The sequence below is a fragment of the Solea senegalensis genome, linkage group LG7 (assembly GCF_019176455.1).
Source record: "Solea senegalensis isolate Sse05_10M linkage group LG7, IFAPA_SoseM_1, whole genome shotgun sequence".
Lineage (NCBI taxonomy): Eukaryota > Metazoa > Chordata > Actinopteri > Pleuronectiformes > Soleidae > Solea > Solea senegalensis.
Genome location: NC_058027.1, coordinates 19,467,694 through 19,486,365, shown reverse-complemented (window position 1 = coordinate 19,486,365; position 18,672 = coordinate 19,467,694). Strand labels below are relative to the sequence as shown.

Below are 18,672 nucleotides of genomic sequence, written 5' to 3'. Positions count from 1 at the left end.
ATATAAGGCGCACCGGATTATACGGCGCACTGTCGGCTTTTGAGAAAATTTTAGGTTTTTAGGTGCGCCTTATAGTGCGGAAAATACGGTATTAGAGTCTAAATTGACCACAAAGGCTAAAGCAGAAGAATATTATATATAATATATTCAGAAGAAGAGCTGAAACAATTAATCTATTAATCGATTCGATTACTAAATTAATCAACAACTATTTTGATAATCGATTCATCAGGTTGAAGCTTTTTTCATGATTAAAACAAGATTTCTGATTGCTTCCGCTTCTTAAATGTGAGTATTTTCTTTATTTCTTTGATCTGGATAACAAAGAAATCATTAAATATGAATCATTCTGGTTTGTGTACAAAACAAGACACTTGAGAACATCATCAATTCCATAAAACGATAAATCGAGAAAATAATCGACAGATTAATTGATTATGAAAATAATCATTAGTTGCAGCTCTATTCAAACGTGAATTCCTAAGACATTGGTTTCATCATTTGCAGTCATTTATTTAAAAAGAAAAAGAAAAAAAAAAGTCACTGACAACAGTTTAGCATCCTCTGTCATTCTGCCATAACTTGTGATGGGTGCCAGGGTTACACACAGGCCTTTATGATATGCCAGTTTCCACTGGTCCATACCATGAATTCAGACACAGCAATAATCTTCTCTGCTACCCCCTCTCTTTATGTTCGCAAGTCCTCATTCCCTCCCTGTTTTCTTGAACTCTACCCGCCTTGTTGCTCCTTTAACGTCTACTGCATCTACTCTTCTCCCACATATCCAGTCTCACCCAACTCTCTCCCCTCAGCTTTGAGCTGCACTGCCCTGTGACTGACTGACATACTGCTCACTGATAACACACCTCATTCCACAGCCAGTGGAGCTGTGAATGTGGAAATAAAGGCAGAACATTATAGAATATAAGAGAGAGGGAGAAACAAAACATTTGGATATTTATCTGCAATGAGATACAATTGGCATTCGCTCCCAGGTCAGATGACCCTGTGATTAACACAAGTTTTAATCAGCCAGGATTGGTTGATGGAAACATGACTCTTGGGTGAACACACTCCTTCCTGCACTACTTCACTGTGGCAGTATAGATGCTGATGGTAGATCAGCAGGAGCCGTTCCAGAAAAAGTAGTTTTGGTGGATGTTTGTGTTCACACATATACAGGCCAGGCCCTGCAGATATTTTTCCTGTGTGATGTGACTTTATGCGTCCACAGCTCTCCACTTTCAGGGCCATTGTCACCTCTTTCTCTCTCTCTCTCACTCAGCTGTGATCACACTGCCTTCTCCTTGTTATTCACCCTCTGAGCCTCTCCCACCATCTTCACTCCCCCTCTGTACTCTCCCTAACCCACGGTGAACTGTTAGCAGCTCTGATGTACAGCCAATATTCCGTCCATCATATTAGCAAAGCTGCAGTGTGTAAAGGAGGAGATAGGTAGAAGGGAGAAAGGACTAGAGAGAGAGAGGCAGGAGGAGAAAAGAGAGGGAGGAGGAGAAGGAGACACATTTGTTCTACTCATCCCAGCGCTAAAAGATGCAATTACCTCTCACAGCATATTATCCATGTTTTATACCAGCCCAGGGCCCCATGCCTTTGCCTTACCGTGCTCACCCTGTGTAAGGCCCATATTTTAACACTAGCTATGACAGTTTATTTAAGAAAAGAAAATTGTCCCCAGGGAGATGGAGAGGGGTGAGAGAGAGAGAGAGAGAGTGGGGGGTGTGTATGAGGAAAATGAGGGGAAAGACAGGAAGGACAAAGAGGGTGGGGGGAGGGCAATAAGAGGGAGAGAGAAGAAGAGACGGTTGGGGGAAAAGGAAGAAGAAAATCATCTTCGGGAAAAGAATCAAGGAGGAAAAAGATAAGGGGTGTGTGTGTTGGGGGGTAACTGTGTATAAGGTGACACGCCAACCTTTTAATAAAGACCATAAGTCTTAAAGTCTTTTTCTTTCTGTGCAGGGAGACATTCATGAGACAGTGTGAGGAAGGGAGATGCACGCGCACACACACACACACACACACAGTATCCTGCTGTGAAAGCAGTCACATACACATGAAGGAGGAGGAGGAGAAGATGTTTAGATAGATCCAAATAAAATACAGTATCAAGTATTTGGTTTAAGCTTAAATTGTAGTTTTTTTCTCATTCAATATTTTCTTTTTTAAATATATGCAGATTTGAATATTCTAAATATTTCAAATATAGTTAGTCTTTTATTATCTTACATTTCATTCATTGCCATTTTTGTGACACAATTTTTAATTCAACATTAACCCTATGCTGTTTTTAATTCTCCTGTAAACCCTTAAAAATCCACCTTAATCCGTCTGAAAAGTAAACATACATAAAGTTTGACAAATTCATTCATTCAAAATGTAGTCTACCGTTTGTGATTAATTATGTCCTGAATATCAAAGTACCGATCCAACTTTGTCCGTCATAATTTAATTTCTGACACATTTGCTTATCTGCTGATATTAAGAGCCAACCTGATTAAACAGAGTGGCCAAACTCATATCCAAAAAAAAGAAAAAAAAAAGGATATCAGAGTGAAGTGGAGTTTAAACGATCAGATAAAAACATCCTTATCTCTGCTAACAGCTCGCTCCATGTATGTGAGACATTGTAGGAAGATATTCAGTGAAATCTTAGTATCAGACAATGCACAATGATCATTTAGGACGTCAAGGCAGGATTGTGACACTGAACAGCAACTGCTGTATAAATGCAACTTGTACTTCAGTATAGAAACTGTGTTTCTATAAAAGACAGCAGAGTTTCCCACATAATTAACTGAACCCATGGCGGGAATGCACATGCAAGAACATTATAGCCTGAGTGACAATTTCACAGAGAGAGAGAGAGAGAGAGAGAGGGAGAGAGAGGGAGAGAGGGAGAGAGAGAAATACTTGTTAGTAAATGTATGTACAATATAGCTGACACTATGAGATCTGGCTTGATCTGTGAGGATGTTTAGAACAAACAATAGCATAAGAATAGGACACTGTGACAAACACAAGGCCAAGGCAGAAAGTACTTTGAATGATGCTGCCTGAGCTACAATGCAGTAATGACGGAAAACAATAAGTCAATGTTCTCTTAAAGATATTAAATTTCAGTCTTTATAATTAGTGGGAAACAGTGGGGCAGGTGAATATAATGGCACTTTTCCATTATACAGTTCTAGCATGACTCAGCACAGCTCAGCTCTTTTTTCTGCTTTTCCATTGGTGATAGTACCTGGTGTTTTTGTAGTAAGACGAGGTTCCAAGTGACCTGAGCCGATACTAAAATGTGACGTCCACAGACTTGCCAGCTACTGATTGGTCAGAGAGTATCAATACCAGAAGAGTCATGAGCGCGACGTCCGACACAAGAATCAAACCGAACAATGCCGAACTGTAGATCAGTTAAAGAAGGATTTTTTAAGGACAAAAAATCTCCAACATTTAGCAAGGATATTTCTAAAATCCTAATATAACAGGAGTCTGGTGTATTTAGCGACAGCACAGCTGAAAGCTGGAGATCGTGAGCCGAATCACAACCGTTCTGCCATATTTATACTGATTCTAATGATTCAGTACACCAGAAATAACTGCTTTGTGTGTTTGTGTCGGATATAAAACAAAATCTGATACCAAACAGAGTAGAGTTGAGCCATGCCGAGCTGAGCCGTGCTATTACTGTCATCACATGTCCTCTTTGGTCGATCCTTTTATCGAAAGCATCATCTTGTTGCAAACATTTTAGCTCTGCTGGGAATGAGACCCTTAACCCTGCATCGATGGGGCCTCTTTTTCACCATTAGACTACACAACTAGTATAAAATACTTAAAATAAAGTACATTCAGACAATCCCCAAACCCCACCACACGTACAGTACACACACCTTTCTGTGTCTCACTCCATGTAATTGATGCCAGTCTTTTGCCCTTTTGCCTTCGACGCCAGAAGGCAGAGGGCTACCATAGAGGTGTCCGCTTCACCCCTACATAACAACCTTGCCTCACCTTCACACACATACATACAGCAACCCCACCATCACCACCACTCACACGCAAACACACACACTGTGTACACACACACACACACACACACACACCTCTTCAGTTTGTCCCTATCATTGTGGGCACAGCAGAGAGAGAAGAAAGAGAGAGAAAAGCCTCAGGTTGGACTGAACGTGTATACAGTATGTGTGGAACTGTTTTTTTAGCAGCAAATATTTTCTGTAAAGCTTGATTTCATATTATCCAGTATCATCAAATTACACAAGTCTGTAGTTTTCTTTTCGCCACGTTTTAGTGATATTAGTGTCACAGCACAGGTGACGTCATCACAACCTGGAAGGTTCAAACGAACATTGACGGCGCTCATGACCATCTAAATAATGAGTCCTTACAATTCAAATGAATCACTGTGTCACTAACTTCAGACCAGGTTGTTGTTCAAAACTTAAGTCCAACTTCTTTCTAGGTGCCACGAGATAGCAATGCACTCATGATATAACCACACACGATTTTAATTACAACACATTTTTAATGGGTGGGACACAAGATAATGATAACATAATCGATGAATCTGTTGATTATTTTCTTGATTAATCGAGCACTGTTTGGTCTGTAAAATGTCAGAATATTTTTGAAAAATTTGGATCAAACCTGGAAAGGATGATGTTGTGCTATGTCCACAAACCAAAAATGATTTATTTGTCATATGGAGCAAATAAATCAAACATATTCACAATTAAGAAGCTGAAAAAACAGATTATTTGTTGTAAATATTGAAAATAACTGATAAATCAATTATCAAAATGGTTGATGAGTAATTTAGTAATTGATTAATAATCGATGAATCGAATAATTGTTGCAGCCCTAATCTTTACCATGAAGAGGAGTGAAACCTATGGCTACTGTGGCACACAGTCAATCACCAGCACTCAAAGCTATTGAACTCACAACCTCTGTACCTTTCTCCTCTTCTTTCTTTTCATTTTTCCCCACTTGTGTTAATTTGTCTGTAATTTACCCACTCTCCATTTTTTAAACATGCTCCACACTGGCTCCAATCCCACTCTCACTTCCATGCCGTGCACAGAGCACTATTAAAAAATCATATGTTTATCAATAGGGTCACACAGTTGGAGTAGTGGTTAGCACGGTTAGCAAGGTCCTTTCTGCCATGCCCCCCGTGACCCTCATGTGGAGGATAAAGCAGTAGAAGATGGATATCAATATATCAGATGGATAAGTAATAATTTCCACTTAAAACGCTATTTGATTTTCCACTTGTATAGATGCCCAGAAACAGTAGCTAAAATGAACCCCTGTAACCCACTTCTTTCATCCACAGCAGCAGTATTGAACATTTATTCATCTATGTAGCAGAGCTCATCAGTAAAAGCACATGAAAAAAAACATACAACAAGGTGAGTCTCATATTAGGCTGACTTCGTAGATATCACTGCACTTCATTGAGCCCCAACTCCCCCACCACCCCCTCTCCTCTCTCAGTCCCTCCCTCCCTCAGGCTACATTTTCCTCCACTATTCTCGACATCGTTACCATAATCAGATAAGACAATTACCTAGGGAGCACCAGCATCCCTACAGCACCTTGCTCCTGGCACAGTGCGTGCATGTGTGTGTGTGTGTGTATGTGAACAGCTCGTGGCACTTGGAAACCCATATTCCTTTTGACTGTCTTTTTCAGTGTTTTGATCTTTTCCCACTGACAGATGACGTTTGTGTGTATGTGTGTGTGCGCACGCGTGTGCAAGTGTGTGTCAGAGAAGTTACCCAGCTCCTTCATAGGGTAATGTCTGTATTGTGGCTGACAGGCTGTTACAAATTACAGCTGAACTGTGAGAATGTGTGTGTGTGTGTGTGTGTGAGAGAGAAAGAGAGAGAGAGTATTTAGGTGTGTGTGTGTGTATGCATAGGAATGGGAGTGTGTGAATAGTGTTGAGTGTCATGGATGATTATGTTCGTCTTATGAATGGTCAAAACAGATCATGTCACTGTACCGTTACGTGAAAGACAGCCCGATTCACAATAACACACACACACAAGTTACAAAACACCTCCGAGCCACAATAACACAACACTTTTAGCAAAGTGCCTACGAGCTATTTTACATGCCACGCAGAGCACCTATAGATACTATAGATAGACATGTCTGCCACAGGGTGCAGAGACATACTGACACATACTGTACACACACAACTGTAACTAACAACGGAGCCACCAGCAACACTGCTGTACATTTAGCAACACGTTAGACTGTCACATTACTGCACCAGGCATCAACACCACTGAGCCAGCATGTCACATTAACAACACACACACGTTTGTGCAGCACTTGAAGTGAGGATGCTCACTAGACAATGCATTCTCTAGCCCCTTACCCTTACCTCAACCATCAGGACTAAATGCTAATCCAAACCCTTACCTAAATCAAATTCTAACCCTAAAACCAAGTCTTAATCCTCAAAAAGCCCTTTAATCATTACGTTACCAATCCTGTCGTCACCGACACTGATGGTTCAGAATGCTTTATTGAAAACTTAATTAACTCCAAACATGCAGTTAAGTTATCCTGAAAACACTGTAAGAGCTGGTGAGAAGACAAAAAATGAAATAAAAAATGTTTTTACTCACATAAACATAGGACTTATATCCCTTTAACTCTTTCTTTAACTCAGTTGTAATGCTATTTCGGACAACCTCTACTGCAATGCTAAATGTACAATATTTCTAACCAAACATACACCTTGCAAAACTGCAAAACTGTTGCTTGATTAATTGTGCATATAAACCAACTGTAATAACTTGAAATGATATGTTTTCTTGTAAAAGAGTTAATAGAAATCATACATAAGATGATGCTAATTACGTAATAATGAAGTGATGCTACTAGCATAACATTCACATGAAACTCTATAAAGTACTAAATAAGATTAAAAACAACTCATAACACACATAATACTAAATAAAACATACACAGACCTTGTGCCGTTGTCAGCCAAGTGCAAAAATAAACCACGAAAAGCGCTTGAGGGTCCGTTTGAAACGCACGCAGTCTTAATTAGCACTACGTTTATCTCGTTTTTTCTCCTACTTCCGGTATTTTAGCATTTCAAAATAAAAGCATCCATTTTGAACAGATGACCTACCACAATAAAAGTAAGACCAAATTTTGGTAATTTACACCCCATGGCCCTCATGTGAAGGATAAAGCAGTAGAAGTTGGATGGATGCCGGTAAGCAGAGAAATAGAGCTTTGAGCCCATATACTTGTCATTATGGTAGTCCTCAGGACTTCCGTGGAACAACTGTCCAATCACAGATAAGATTCACCAGCACGTCACACATTTGTGGCGTCAGCTTCTCAGTACCATAATTCCTAAACTGTTGAAAAACTGCCAGATATTGGAAGTGAAAGTTATCTTGGAAAAAAATGGGCAGAAGCTCTCACTCATTGAAATATTTTTGACAATTCACGACAACCATAAAATCTTAATAAATCCAGGCGGCCTGGATATCATGATGGTCATAAGAGAGTTAAAGATGCGAAGACCAGACAAAATCTCCTCACTCACTCTGTATGGTTTATACAAGACAAGAACACACACCAAGCATTTACGTGGATCCTGGATGCATCTCCTGTGATCATTTGTGATCAGATTTCACCTCCATATACATATCAATAATATTATTAACAATAAAAAACAAAACATCCTTGGCAGAGGTTACAACAAATAAAAACACCATTATCAAAGACAAAACAAAAGACCAAGACAAAAAGGAGATAAACACCCAGTTAAGGTACAAGGGTTTGTAGACAAAAGGGAGGTAGGCCTTATCCCGGCTTTCAAATAATACAATTAAAATAAATAATAAATAATATAAATCTGAATAATTAATTTCTCTTCACCAGGAAGGATTTTACTTTGAAACACCTGTTGAAGCTGACAGCACAGCACAACATTTTAGGGGAATTAGAAATAATACAAAAATCATTTGTTACAAAACTAGTCATGTGACCACGAGTGACCAAGTTTTCACTCTAGTGGCCCTGGTGTTATTCAGAGATGCTGAAAGAGGCTGATTGTCCAGTGTAGTAATCTGTAACATGATCCTATTCAACAGTCCAAAAACACACACACACACATACACAGATCCATTCAGGGCCTCAACTCTCTCCACTTCACTTGCTGCCATTCTGGAAAGATCACAGAAAATTAAAGTCTTTTTGTCCACCATGGCCTCATGTTTCTAACTTCTGATGCCTTCTAAAATTCCTCATTCAGGTACCACTTGGGTCAAATGGTGCTTAGGAGAAAAGGAAAGAGCAAACCATGGGAATAGAGCACAGAAATTGACATCCCGCTTCATCACTACATTTGGCAATCCCTCCAACATGAACATAAACAGATGCAGTTATAAGATGTAAAATAAAATAAGTGGATTTTATCACCATCCTTTCTTCCTCATACTGAAAGTGAATGTATCACCAACTAAATTTGACAAGAATCTGACAATAATAATCTACTACAAACACTTCCACCAATGAAATTAAACCAACATATAAGTGTGGCACAACTAGGAGGCGGAATTACAGGGTACCTCACTATACGATGTGTGATACATCACGATATCTGTATCTAACTGAAGAAAACCAAAGGTCCGTAAAAACAGAGTGCATGAACTATGTATGGACGTGGATGGGGCATCTCTTAACGTAGCCCCATTATCCCGCTGTAGCCAATCAGCAGGCAGTTTCCTAAGACCAGCCCATGGACAGAATTGCAAACAAAAAAAGAAAAATGTCCAATCATTGCAAACAAAAGTGTATTTTCAAACAAATAAAATACAATATTTTCCATCGATTTTTGATCGATATTTTACCTGCAATATGTGTATTTTGATTTTGTTTGTTCAACTCATATAAAGTGTTTCATGGAAAGTGTTGTTTGATAATATTGACATAAATCGAATTCCATAAGCCTGACCAAGGTTGGAAACACCTTGACCCAGTGATCTCCAACAAATAGAGATCTTCACATCTTTAAGATTTCTTACCTGTAAAACAAGGTGCGTCCATCTCTCCAGTGCAAGTCTGCCCTCCGTTCTGAAGCGGACGGTCTGCGTTGTCCCACCTCTGGGCTCACCGTGTCGTAGAGTGACAGCCTGCTCAGACACCGTCACACAAAAGATCAGCTGCTCTCCTGCGCTCTTCTCCAGCAGCATCCTGAGGGAAACAATTAAACACAATTACATAAGATGTGACAGTAAGGAGCTGCTGTAACATAACTCAAAAAAACACTGAATGAAGCTAGGACTCCAAACACCTGGTGCCGCGACACACAGTCTGACATTTACACATAGAATGTTAATATTTTACATGACTGCTTGGTTTTTGCTGCTGCACTTGGTGTAGACAGACTCGCACACCCTCCACGTGTCATATTAACCACCGTCACTGACATTTTATGGGAAATCATGGCTTTTATGAACCCGGAGCATTATACCTCATAAATCACAGGTAGATGTATGCATGGTAATGTATGTGCTGTATGTCCGCACATGCATGAGTGTGTGAGCGTGTCTGTGGGGAGAAACAAAGAGATACACTCAGACAAAAAAGGTAAGTTAACATAATTTACTGTACTGACAATGCTTCTTATTAGTTGTATTAGAGTGTGTTTTTTTAATCATTTGATCTAGAGCATTTTTCTTATTAAGAATGACAAGAGTGGTTGCAGTAAAAATCTTACACTTTAACCCTTAAAGGTTCCTTTAAAAAGAAAAAGAAATATTTTCAGTGGTCTGTGAGATATTATCCATTAAGTATTTTGCCTTTTTTCAGGTTTCCAGTATAGTTTTGCCTTAAATCTAAAATTTTATGGTCACATCTCAGCTCACAGGTGGTCAGTCTGGTTAAGGGCTTTAATAGCAGTTGGGAAATGCTAAAATGCTTCTCATTGCCTCTGATGATCTTGACACGGACATGTACTTTCTTACATTGAAGAAAAACCACGGTAACCCTCAAATAATGTAAACAACTGCATTGCTAGTTTGTAGAAATCCTGCCACTATATCGTAAAAACTATGGTGCGTAGGAACAGGTGTCCGAAGCTGTTCATTGTTCAGACGAGGAGCGGTCTGTGAGGGAGAGAGGGGTGAGGAAAGATGGACAGAGGTGAGGGACAGAGACCTCCTTTCATCTGGCGTCTTTGATGGCAGCCACGATCGCCTCGACAACAAAAGACTGATGGCCAGTGACAGCCACAGATAGAGAGCGAGGGAGAGAGATATTACTTCCATTCACATGCATTCAGACATACAGGTGTCGTGTTCGGCAGAGCAAGACAAGACGACGCGTCAGTCATCTGAATCCACACAGTCTCACAAAACAAAAAGCACAGAGCCAAATAAAAAGACCAGATTTGATCAAAAAAGACCAGATTCAATTTTGCGGGGTTAAACGTGACAGTAAAAATGTACATGAACATCCAGAATACAAAAGCAGACCATCAAGAATTCTGTATTCTCTATATTTTTAGTACATGCTAAGTATGTAAATGTTGATATTATACAATAAACCAAAGTAATTATTTGTACATTGCCTTGTGGTACTAAAGTGAATTTTTAAAGTGTGATTGTGCTACGTGTTTAGAGCTGAGAACTACAAGCTTGAAATAATTTCAATTTTATTTTGGTCACAAAACAAAAGTATTCCCTTTACTGTCATAAAGGAGCAAAGAAAACCAGAACTAGTCAGAAGTAAGAAGTTAAAATTAGAGAAAAAAAACTCAACACATTTAATCAATCATTAAAATAGCTGGCAATGATTTGCAGCCCTAAGCTTCACTAACACATAATCATAGAAAACAGAATGTTTTTGTTCACACATTAAAACAAATGGAAATGCTACTAAGAGTTTTCTCAGGCAAAGCCTTGTACGTGTGTGTGTGTGTGTGTGTGTGTGAGACTGCAAGCGGATCCGAGTGTGTGAAACTCTGCACCCTCTCAGTCCTATGGAGCGTATCAGTCCACTCTCATCCCCTTATGTACACACGACAACATGTCTAAGTGGGACATGACAGCCAGTACGTTTCCCTGATTGTGACGCTGACCTGACCGGACATGACCTGCTTCATGTCGTTAGATCAATATCACTTTCTTGAAGATCATATTCAATATCATACGAGAGAGGATATCTGACTAAACATGAGCCAGCAGGAAGCTGGTTCATGTGTCCTCAGTTCCACTCTACACCGACCACCACAACTACTGAGCAAATTCGTATGTGTAGCGCAGCATTTCAGCTGTCACTCAGCTCTTAATTATATTGGTCGATGGTGTTTCAGTGGTAGGGCAACTGGAAGGCTGAGGGTTCAATTCCTTAACCTCACGTTGCTCCTGACTCCTGACTGTGCCGCAGATGCGATTGTCGACCATGATTGGAGGAACTGTCTTTGAGGTGGAACCATTTTGTGATTGACAGCGTTGCAGAAACATCCACGACAGCTGAGACTTTTCTGCCCGTTATTTGCGTGGTGATAAAGCTAATTTTTGTTTGTACACAATTACAGCATTTCAGTCATCCATAATACAAAATACAGAACATTTACCATTTCTGACCCTGTTCTAACACCAAACTACTGTCACACACAAACGTTATGGATAATTAATCCATCACTTCTTCAGCGAGATTAAGTCTGATATTAGAACAAGGAGCCATATTTGCCATGTGACATCACAATCTAAGGTAAGAAATCTGCCATGATATTGTTTTGCTTCAATAATTCAATAAGTGAAGCAGCCTGTGATCAGTGTGGAAGATATTATCTGCCAATTGAACACAGTTATATCAACTCACAATAAGCAGCTAAAATATGATTGATAATTTAAATAACTCCATTTAAATAAATGAAAACTTTAAAATTAAATGTGCATCAACTAAATCAATATATAGCTCCAGATATTTACATTTCCCAAGGTAGCTGCGGTGCTTATGTTTGTGAATCATGTGTTGTCTTGTATGTGAGCAGTGGAGTTCAAACAGCAAAATGATGAATTGTGACCCGAGACATTTGACACTGTGTGAAACAGTGATCTAATTTTTTGGACACTACAAAAGACATGACTTACATCTCTCCTGGAAGGCTTGGTTTTATCCACAACACCAGGGTGAGTGAACCCAACGCTCCCAGTCTTTGTGAAGGGGGAGAGACCAGACATCCATTTTGGGCCGGCTGAAACAAAATGCTGCCAGGAACCGGCTCTGAATCAATAGCAGGTCCAGTCTCTGTTGGCGTCCCGGGAGGAGTGTCGTTACTGTCGTCAATTACACAGGGAGCCCTGATGGAATGCAGATGAAATGTGTTCATATTTCATGTTCAAGAGACACATGTTCTACATAGACTGTTGCGTGCTGTATAATTAGAACTAGCTTGATCTTCCCACCTGTGTGAGGGGAGCAGCAGTGAGGCGTACGGAGGTGTGGAGGATCTATGAGGGCACTCCTGGATGCAGAAGGCCTGATAACACGTCAGGAGCTCAGCGTGGGAGGAAGGTGACTGGCAGTAACTGCTGCGCTCTGGAACGCCACAGGTGAATCGAGGCGGAGACGTGAACACGGGTTTGAAAGCGGCGATGTTCTCCATCTGTGGGAAATGTCCCTGTAAAATCAAGAAGAAGGTTGCATATATTCATTTATTCCATTTGAACAATTTGGTAAAGCCAGGAAAAATGTTATTCTATATTTTATAACGCAGGCCGACTCTAGCTCTCAGTTCAGGGACTTTGAAGACTTTGCATTTGAAAACTGATTACTTTCATCCAAGCAGTAAAAGGGTCCAATGGGCGTTCCGAGCCCAAACTATCCCAGAAATCATTGCATCACTTCTACTAAAATGTAAAGCAGCTCCGTTACTTTCAGTCCGCTGTAGCTAATGGAAAACTTGGACTTATTATTAAGGTATGGTAGTGATGAAATAATTGATTGAAAACTGGTATATTGTCTTTGAGTAGTTGTCTGTGAAGGTTCTCAGTCATTCAGGTCATGGTAGTGCTAAAAATGGACTTCTGTTAGGTTCTGGACAACATAACAACTCACATGATTGTTATGTTGATGACCCCAACGACCCCACTCACCTGTGATGAAGCAGGTGTTAGACACAGGCTGAGGAAGAGGAGCAGCGCGCAGAGGAACCACCTCATCCTGGTGACACGTCCCTCTCTCTTGGCCTGTTCTTCTGTAAACCTTCTCAGGAGGAACATCCACAGAAAGTTGGGCCAGCTCTTCCTGTCCCTCATAATTTTAAAATCACATGCGTCTGTGGCGAACTGAATCCCGGTCACGTCTGGCTTCTCCTCGTCCTTTTCTTTCATCCCAGTTTTACCTCTTTCGTTCGAATGTTTTCTAATATCCCCGCTCTCGTCTCTACCACCTCTCTTCGTTATCCCCCTGCCCCACGTTCGCCTCTTCTTATGCAATGTCACTCTCTTCCCTCCTCCGCTGGCTTCCCGCTCTGCCTTTCCCGTCATCCATCCCTGCTCTTTGATGAGACAAGACTCTAAAACCAGATTCTCTGAGGTTTCCAGCATGGTCAAAGGGTCTTGAATCATGGATAGGTATTCTGGAACATTCCTGGTGGGGAGCGAAGTGATTTTCAAGAACCTAGATTTCTTTTGAAAATCCTCCAGGAGTTCTTGAATAAGTGATGACTGTCATGGTTCCAGGGTTACAGGGACATTTTTATCTACAAAGTTTAGCTCCCTGTTACACTGTACCACACACACACACCACAACCAAAGCCTTCACATGATAGGTAGGATTTCACAATCTAGAAAGGGAGAAGAGGAGAGGAGAGAAAGAGAGAGACGTGGTCAGACCAAAATCCAACACATGACAAATCTGAGGAGAGTGAAATGCCATGCAGGCTATTCCCAAACCAAAGCCTACACTATCATGTACAGCCTGATGGAGGTACAGTTCAATTGATACTGTTACATTGCTTTCCTCTTTTCTTCATTTTCTATTGAATTAAACATGTCCTCCCTTTTTTCTCCTCTGGTCTCCGGCTTTCAGGTTTATATCCAGCTTTTTCACACCAGTTGCTTGGAAATTGAGGCTTAGGCCGAAGCTCTCTTCATTACAATACTTATCAGCATCAATTTCACATTTAGAGGCACAGGAGAGAGCCGCAGTTTAGTGAGCTGAATGACACACACCTGCTCAGCGACAATGCCCTTCATAACAACAACAAAGGGAAAGTCCAGATACAAATGTGTAAATCTATGCAGATATTACAACATTATTGGTTTACCTGTTGCTCTCTATCCACATCACAGACACACAACTTGTTGCTGTGGCATGAAAAACACGCCATCACCTGGTTTGTGTCCACACACCTGTGGGTCAGCAGCAGCCATCGCAGACGCAGCACCAACAATAATCCTCTGCAAACATGACTGGAGTTGTTGTCGCTGTTCACAATCCACACACAACTCAACTTGACAAAGCTCCCCTCGTTCTCCTCTCTTCTTTCTCTCTCTCTGTGCCTGAAGCTCACTCATTCAGAACGTGCTGCGCGCGCGGTGCTAAAGAGATTAGCTCGAGCCACCATCTGGCCGTCAGCAGCGCTCGCGGCAGCAGCAGCAGGATACACGGGGTACAAAAAAAAAAAAGTCACGCAGACGCAGATTGCGCAGGTGAAGAGCAAGTTAAGTGAAACTTCAGCTCAACCTGAGCGAGAACAAACAACAACACAGCAACACACACACACACACACACACACACACACACAAATACTGTCCATGACAGCGCGGGGTATCAATGTGTGTCTTCAATAATTACCTCCGTCCGCCTGTTCTTTTACCCCATATGCGTCTGGATTTCATTCAAGAGGCTCTTAGAGAGGAAACAGAGCAAAGCTTCCATCGTCGCTAGGCAACGGAGATCTTCACCGTCCACTCAGAGACCATGTGGGCAGCATAGGTAATTATTTATGTAGTCTACTTAACGTGAGGATCACCAAATCTAAGACGGCACAAAAAGTCAAAGCGAAGAAAGCAGAGTGCACGTGTAAATGTCAGTTCACCAACAAAAAAAAACATAAAAGGCAGGGCCGGCACAAACCATTATGGGGCCCTCAGCTGAATTTGATTTGGGAGGCCCCTTCTGTCTCCATACACTATTGCCCCTGCTGAAGGATGTAATATATCATTACAATGGTGAGAAATAAATAAATGAATGAACTGGAAAAACAAATATGAAACCATGAAAACAAAATGTTGAATGAAATGTGTTTGTCCTGGAATTATTGATGCATGCAAATGTTGAAATGTTGTGAAATGTAGCATCGACAACTTAGAGAAGTTCAAATGTTGTACACACACATTGCGTAAAACATTTCATTGAAACACTTGACACTTTGAGGCCAAGAGGCCGCCGATTTCAGGACAATAATCAATACAATCAATAATACATAATTCAAAAATGAACTATTTTACGTAAGCAATCTAAAGAACATTTTTATTTTATAATCTATGTTACAGATACAGTTTATTACCTCTACCAAGGAGGTCATGTTTGTTCATCTGTTTGTCTGTGAGCAGTATAACCCAAAAAATAGGACCGTTTTTGATGATATTTCCGGGGGTTGTAGGTTATGACCTAAGGAAAATATTATTAGATTATGGTGGTGATCCAGACACACATCAGACACCAGGATTTGTATTTAAACCAATTATTATTAAACCAAATAGCATTTTGACGCTGTGGGGAACTGTGCAATGTTTTGATTCTGATACTATTCATAGTATGTATAGTGTTGAACGTTGTTGCCTGTGCAGCAACAGGACCTGGTTTCATGACCCGGATGGAACAGTTTGCATGTTTCTCTGGGTTCTCTGGGTTCCTCCCACAGTCCAAAAACATGCAGAGGTTAATTGGACTGTGAGAGTGAATGGTTGTTTGTCTCTATGTGGCCCTGTGATGGACTGATGACCAGTCCAGGGTGTACACCGCCTTTCACCCTATGTCAACTGGGATTAGCTCCAGTGGCCCCGCGACCCTCATGTGGAGGATAAAGCAATAGAAGATGAATGAATGAATGCATTTGCACACTTTTGGGATCATTTCAACATAACTGCAGTAGGTATCTGTGATGATAGCTTCCTGTGAGCGATTATTGTACAGCTGCTGGGAATGTTCTAGGATCATATAAATTATTACATGTGTTTATGTATATGTGCCTCTGTGTGTGTGAAAATCTGTAGATTAAAGAAACGTAATCCCAAACTGTAGCATAAATCATAAACATAAGCCACTTACTTTACATAGAGTATATCCTCGATTATAATAGAGTTTAACATGTGCTAACAAAACAATAACAATATCCTTAACAGCTGAAACACACACACACACACACACACACAGCAAAATCAGACACACTAGTTCAAGTAAACACGATTTCCACTGTGTGCTCAAGCACTCTGCATTTAAAGTGTGTAAACATTTCTCTGGAAAAAAAAGAAGCTTCTCTCATATTTTTCCCCGCCGACAAGTTTTTGCGTTATCGTACTAATCACGTTTGAACAGCTGCAATTTGCTTTGGTTGAACAAAGGCGTTCTAACTAGGTTTTAATTAAGTGTTCCTAATGACCTTAAGGAGATTAGAGGTTTGCCTTCTAATCAATACCAGGCAGAGAGGAGCAAAGGGAGGGAAGAGGAAGAGAGGGGAGGTGGCTAGGGGCTAGGATAGATGCGGGGAGCAGAGGTGTACAGAGAAGGGAAATAAAACATGAGGAAGCAGAGGGAGGGAGGGAGGAGAGAAGAGGAGAATTTGAGGGATGGGGGGAGCATGGGAAACTTGCTGATTTCTAAAGTCATAATGCATTTGTGTTAGTAAAAGCATATGTTTATACATAAAAGGAAACAGATTCAAAAGAAAACTACAGTATGAAAATGTACATGCTGAAATAATTGAAATGAAATAAATAAAAATTGATCAGCATAAGAACACTAAGGGCGCATTCACACCAGTCCTTCTAAATCGCATCCTAGTCCGCTTGGTTTGGGGAGATGCACCATAGAAGTGAACTCTGGTCCGCCAAAAAACGTAGGTCTTGGTTCGCATCAAGTGAACAAGTATACTGTATGTGTCGGGTTTGATGGCGCTCCATGTTTTGCTCTTATGTGGCTGAGAAACAGCAGTTGTCCTGCATTGACCAACAGATGAGCGACTTTTCTTCTCATTGTTTGTCTTGTCTTCTCCGTCAGTAAATTCTTGATGCAGCGCCGCCTCAGGCGAGGAGGGGAATACATTATTCAAAAAGGTTGTGAATGTTGCAACCCCCAATTGAACCGAGTCCCCAATCGTAGCGAGTCTAGCGGAGACTATTAGGTGTGAAAAGGGGCTCAGAGAATACAAAGGTGTTGACACAGTCTGTGCATCGCTATACAAAACACTTGTGACCTTCTCTTTCTCTTCTTTCCTTCCTTCCTCTGTGAGAGGCTGAAAATGACATGCGCCGCTGTGTCACAGAGGCGACGATCAAGAGCTCTGTTAGCCAAGAAGAGTTCCTCTTATCCTCTTCTCATAAGACATTTGCATAGATTTGCAGCGAGAGAGCGCGCGAGTGCGTGTGTCCACACAACAGAGAACCCCCGACATGCGCTGATTGTACTAATTTATTCAGCACAGACACATTCAATTCCAGAGACTGAAGTGCTATCACACAAACAGGATTAAAACTGGAGGACGATCATGCAATTAATATTCCCTCATTTTCTAAATTACTTATGTATGACTTATATTTGGCTAAATTGTATTTGCTCGTCTAATAACATCAAGGGTAATATGGTAAATGTAGGCCGTAAATGTATCCGTCCAAGTCTGCGCGGCAGCATGAATATGTATAGAGACATCCTTGGCCTCACTGCTGATTAGGAAAGGGAGAATAAATTGATGGTTAGTCTCTGTATGTTGGTTGCTTTTTTTTTTTATGCACACACTTGAAACCACACACACACACTTACATGTTCAAAACCAAATTTTAAACCCTGAATAATCATGCCTGCTACTGACTTTAGCATGTGTGCACATGTGTGGAAAGAAGAGGTGGAACTGCAGACTTCCATCCATCTTCTACTGCTTTAACATTAAATTATAGGCTCCTATAATCCTGCACAGATCGCCAGTCCATCACAAGGCCACATAGAGACAAACAATCATTCACTCTCACATTCACACCTATGGTCAATTTACCGAATCCCCCACATTGCATGTTATTTGGACTGTGGGAGGAAACTGGAGAAAACCCACGCACACATGAGGAGAACATCCAACTTCCCTAGTTCTGACCGGGTCGCGACCCCGGGTCTTCTTGCTGCAAAGGCAAGAAGTGCTAACCACTGCACACTTAGTGCAGCAACATGGTCTTAGGTCAAATTCCATATCAATCAGAGTCTTTCTGTGTGGCGCTGTCATCTTCATCTTTCCTTGTACTCTTGACTTGTTTTCTGTCTGGGTCAGCCCCAGTGGTAGCTTTTTGTTTGTGTTTCTTTTTTGGATGAGGTAAAAGTCAGTTTTCAGACGCACTGTGACCAAAGCACCAAAGCAGCATACTGATCACA

At 40.9% G+C, this 18,672-nt stretch overlaps 1 protein-coding gene across 1 annotated transcript in view; it reads right to left on the bottom strand.

Annotated features, from left to right (window-relative positions):
* Nucleotides 1–14,664, bottom strand: part of LOC122772635 (usherin-like) — a 111,561-nt gene extending 96,897 nt beyond the window's left edge. Inside the window, exons 1-5 of the mRNA XM_044030822.1 lie at nt 14,360–14,664; nt 13,185–13,876; nt 12,495–12,709; nt 12,180–12,389; nt 9,105–9,273 (exon numbers count right to left, since the gene is read on the bottom strand). Of these exons, the coding sequence (XP_043886757.1) occupies nt 9,105–9,273; nt 12,180–12,389; nt 12,495–12,709; nt 13,185–13,658 (1,068 nt within the window). The 5' untranslated portion in view covers nt 13,659–13,876; nt 14,360–14,664. The remainder of the gene's footprint in view (nt 1–9,104; nt 9,274–12,179; nt 12,390–12,494; nt 12,710–13,184; nt 13,877–14,359) is intronic.
* Between the last annotated feature and the right edge of the window lie 4,008 nt (nt 14,665–18,672).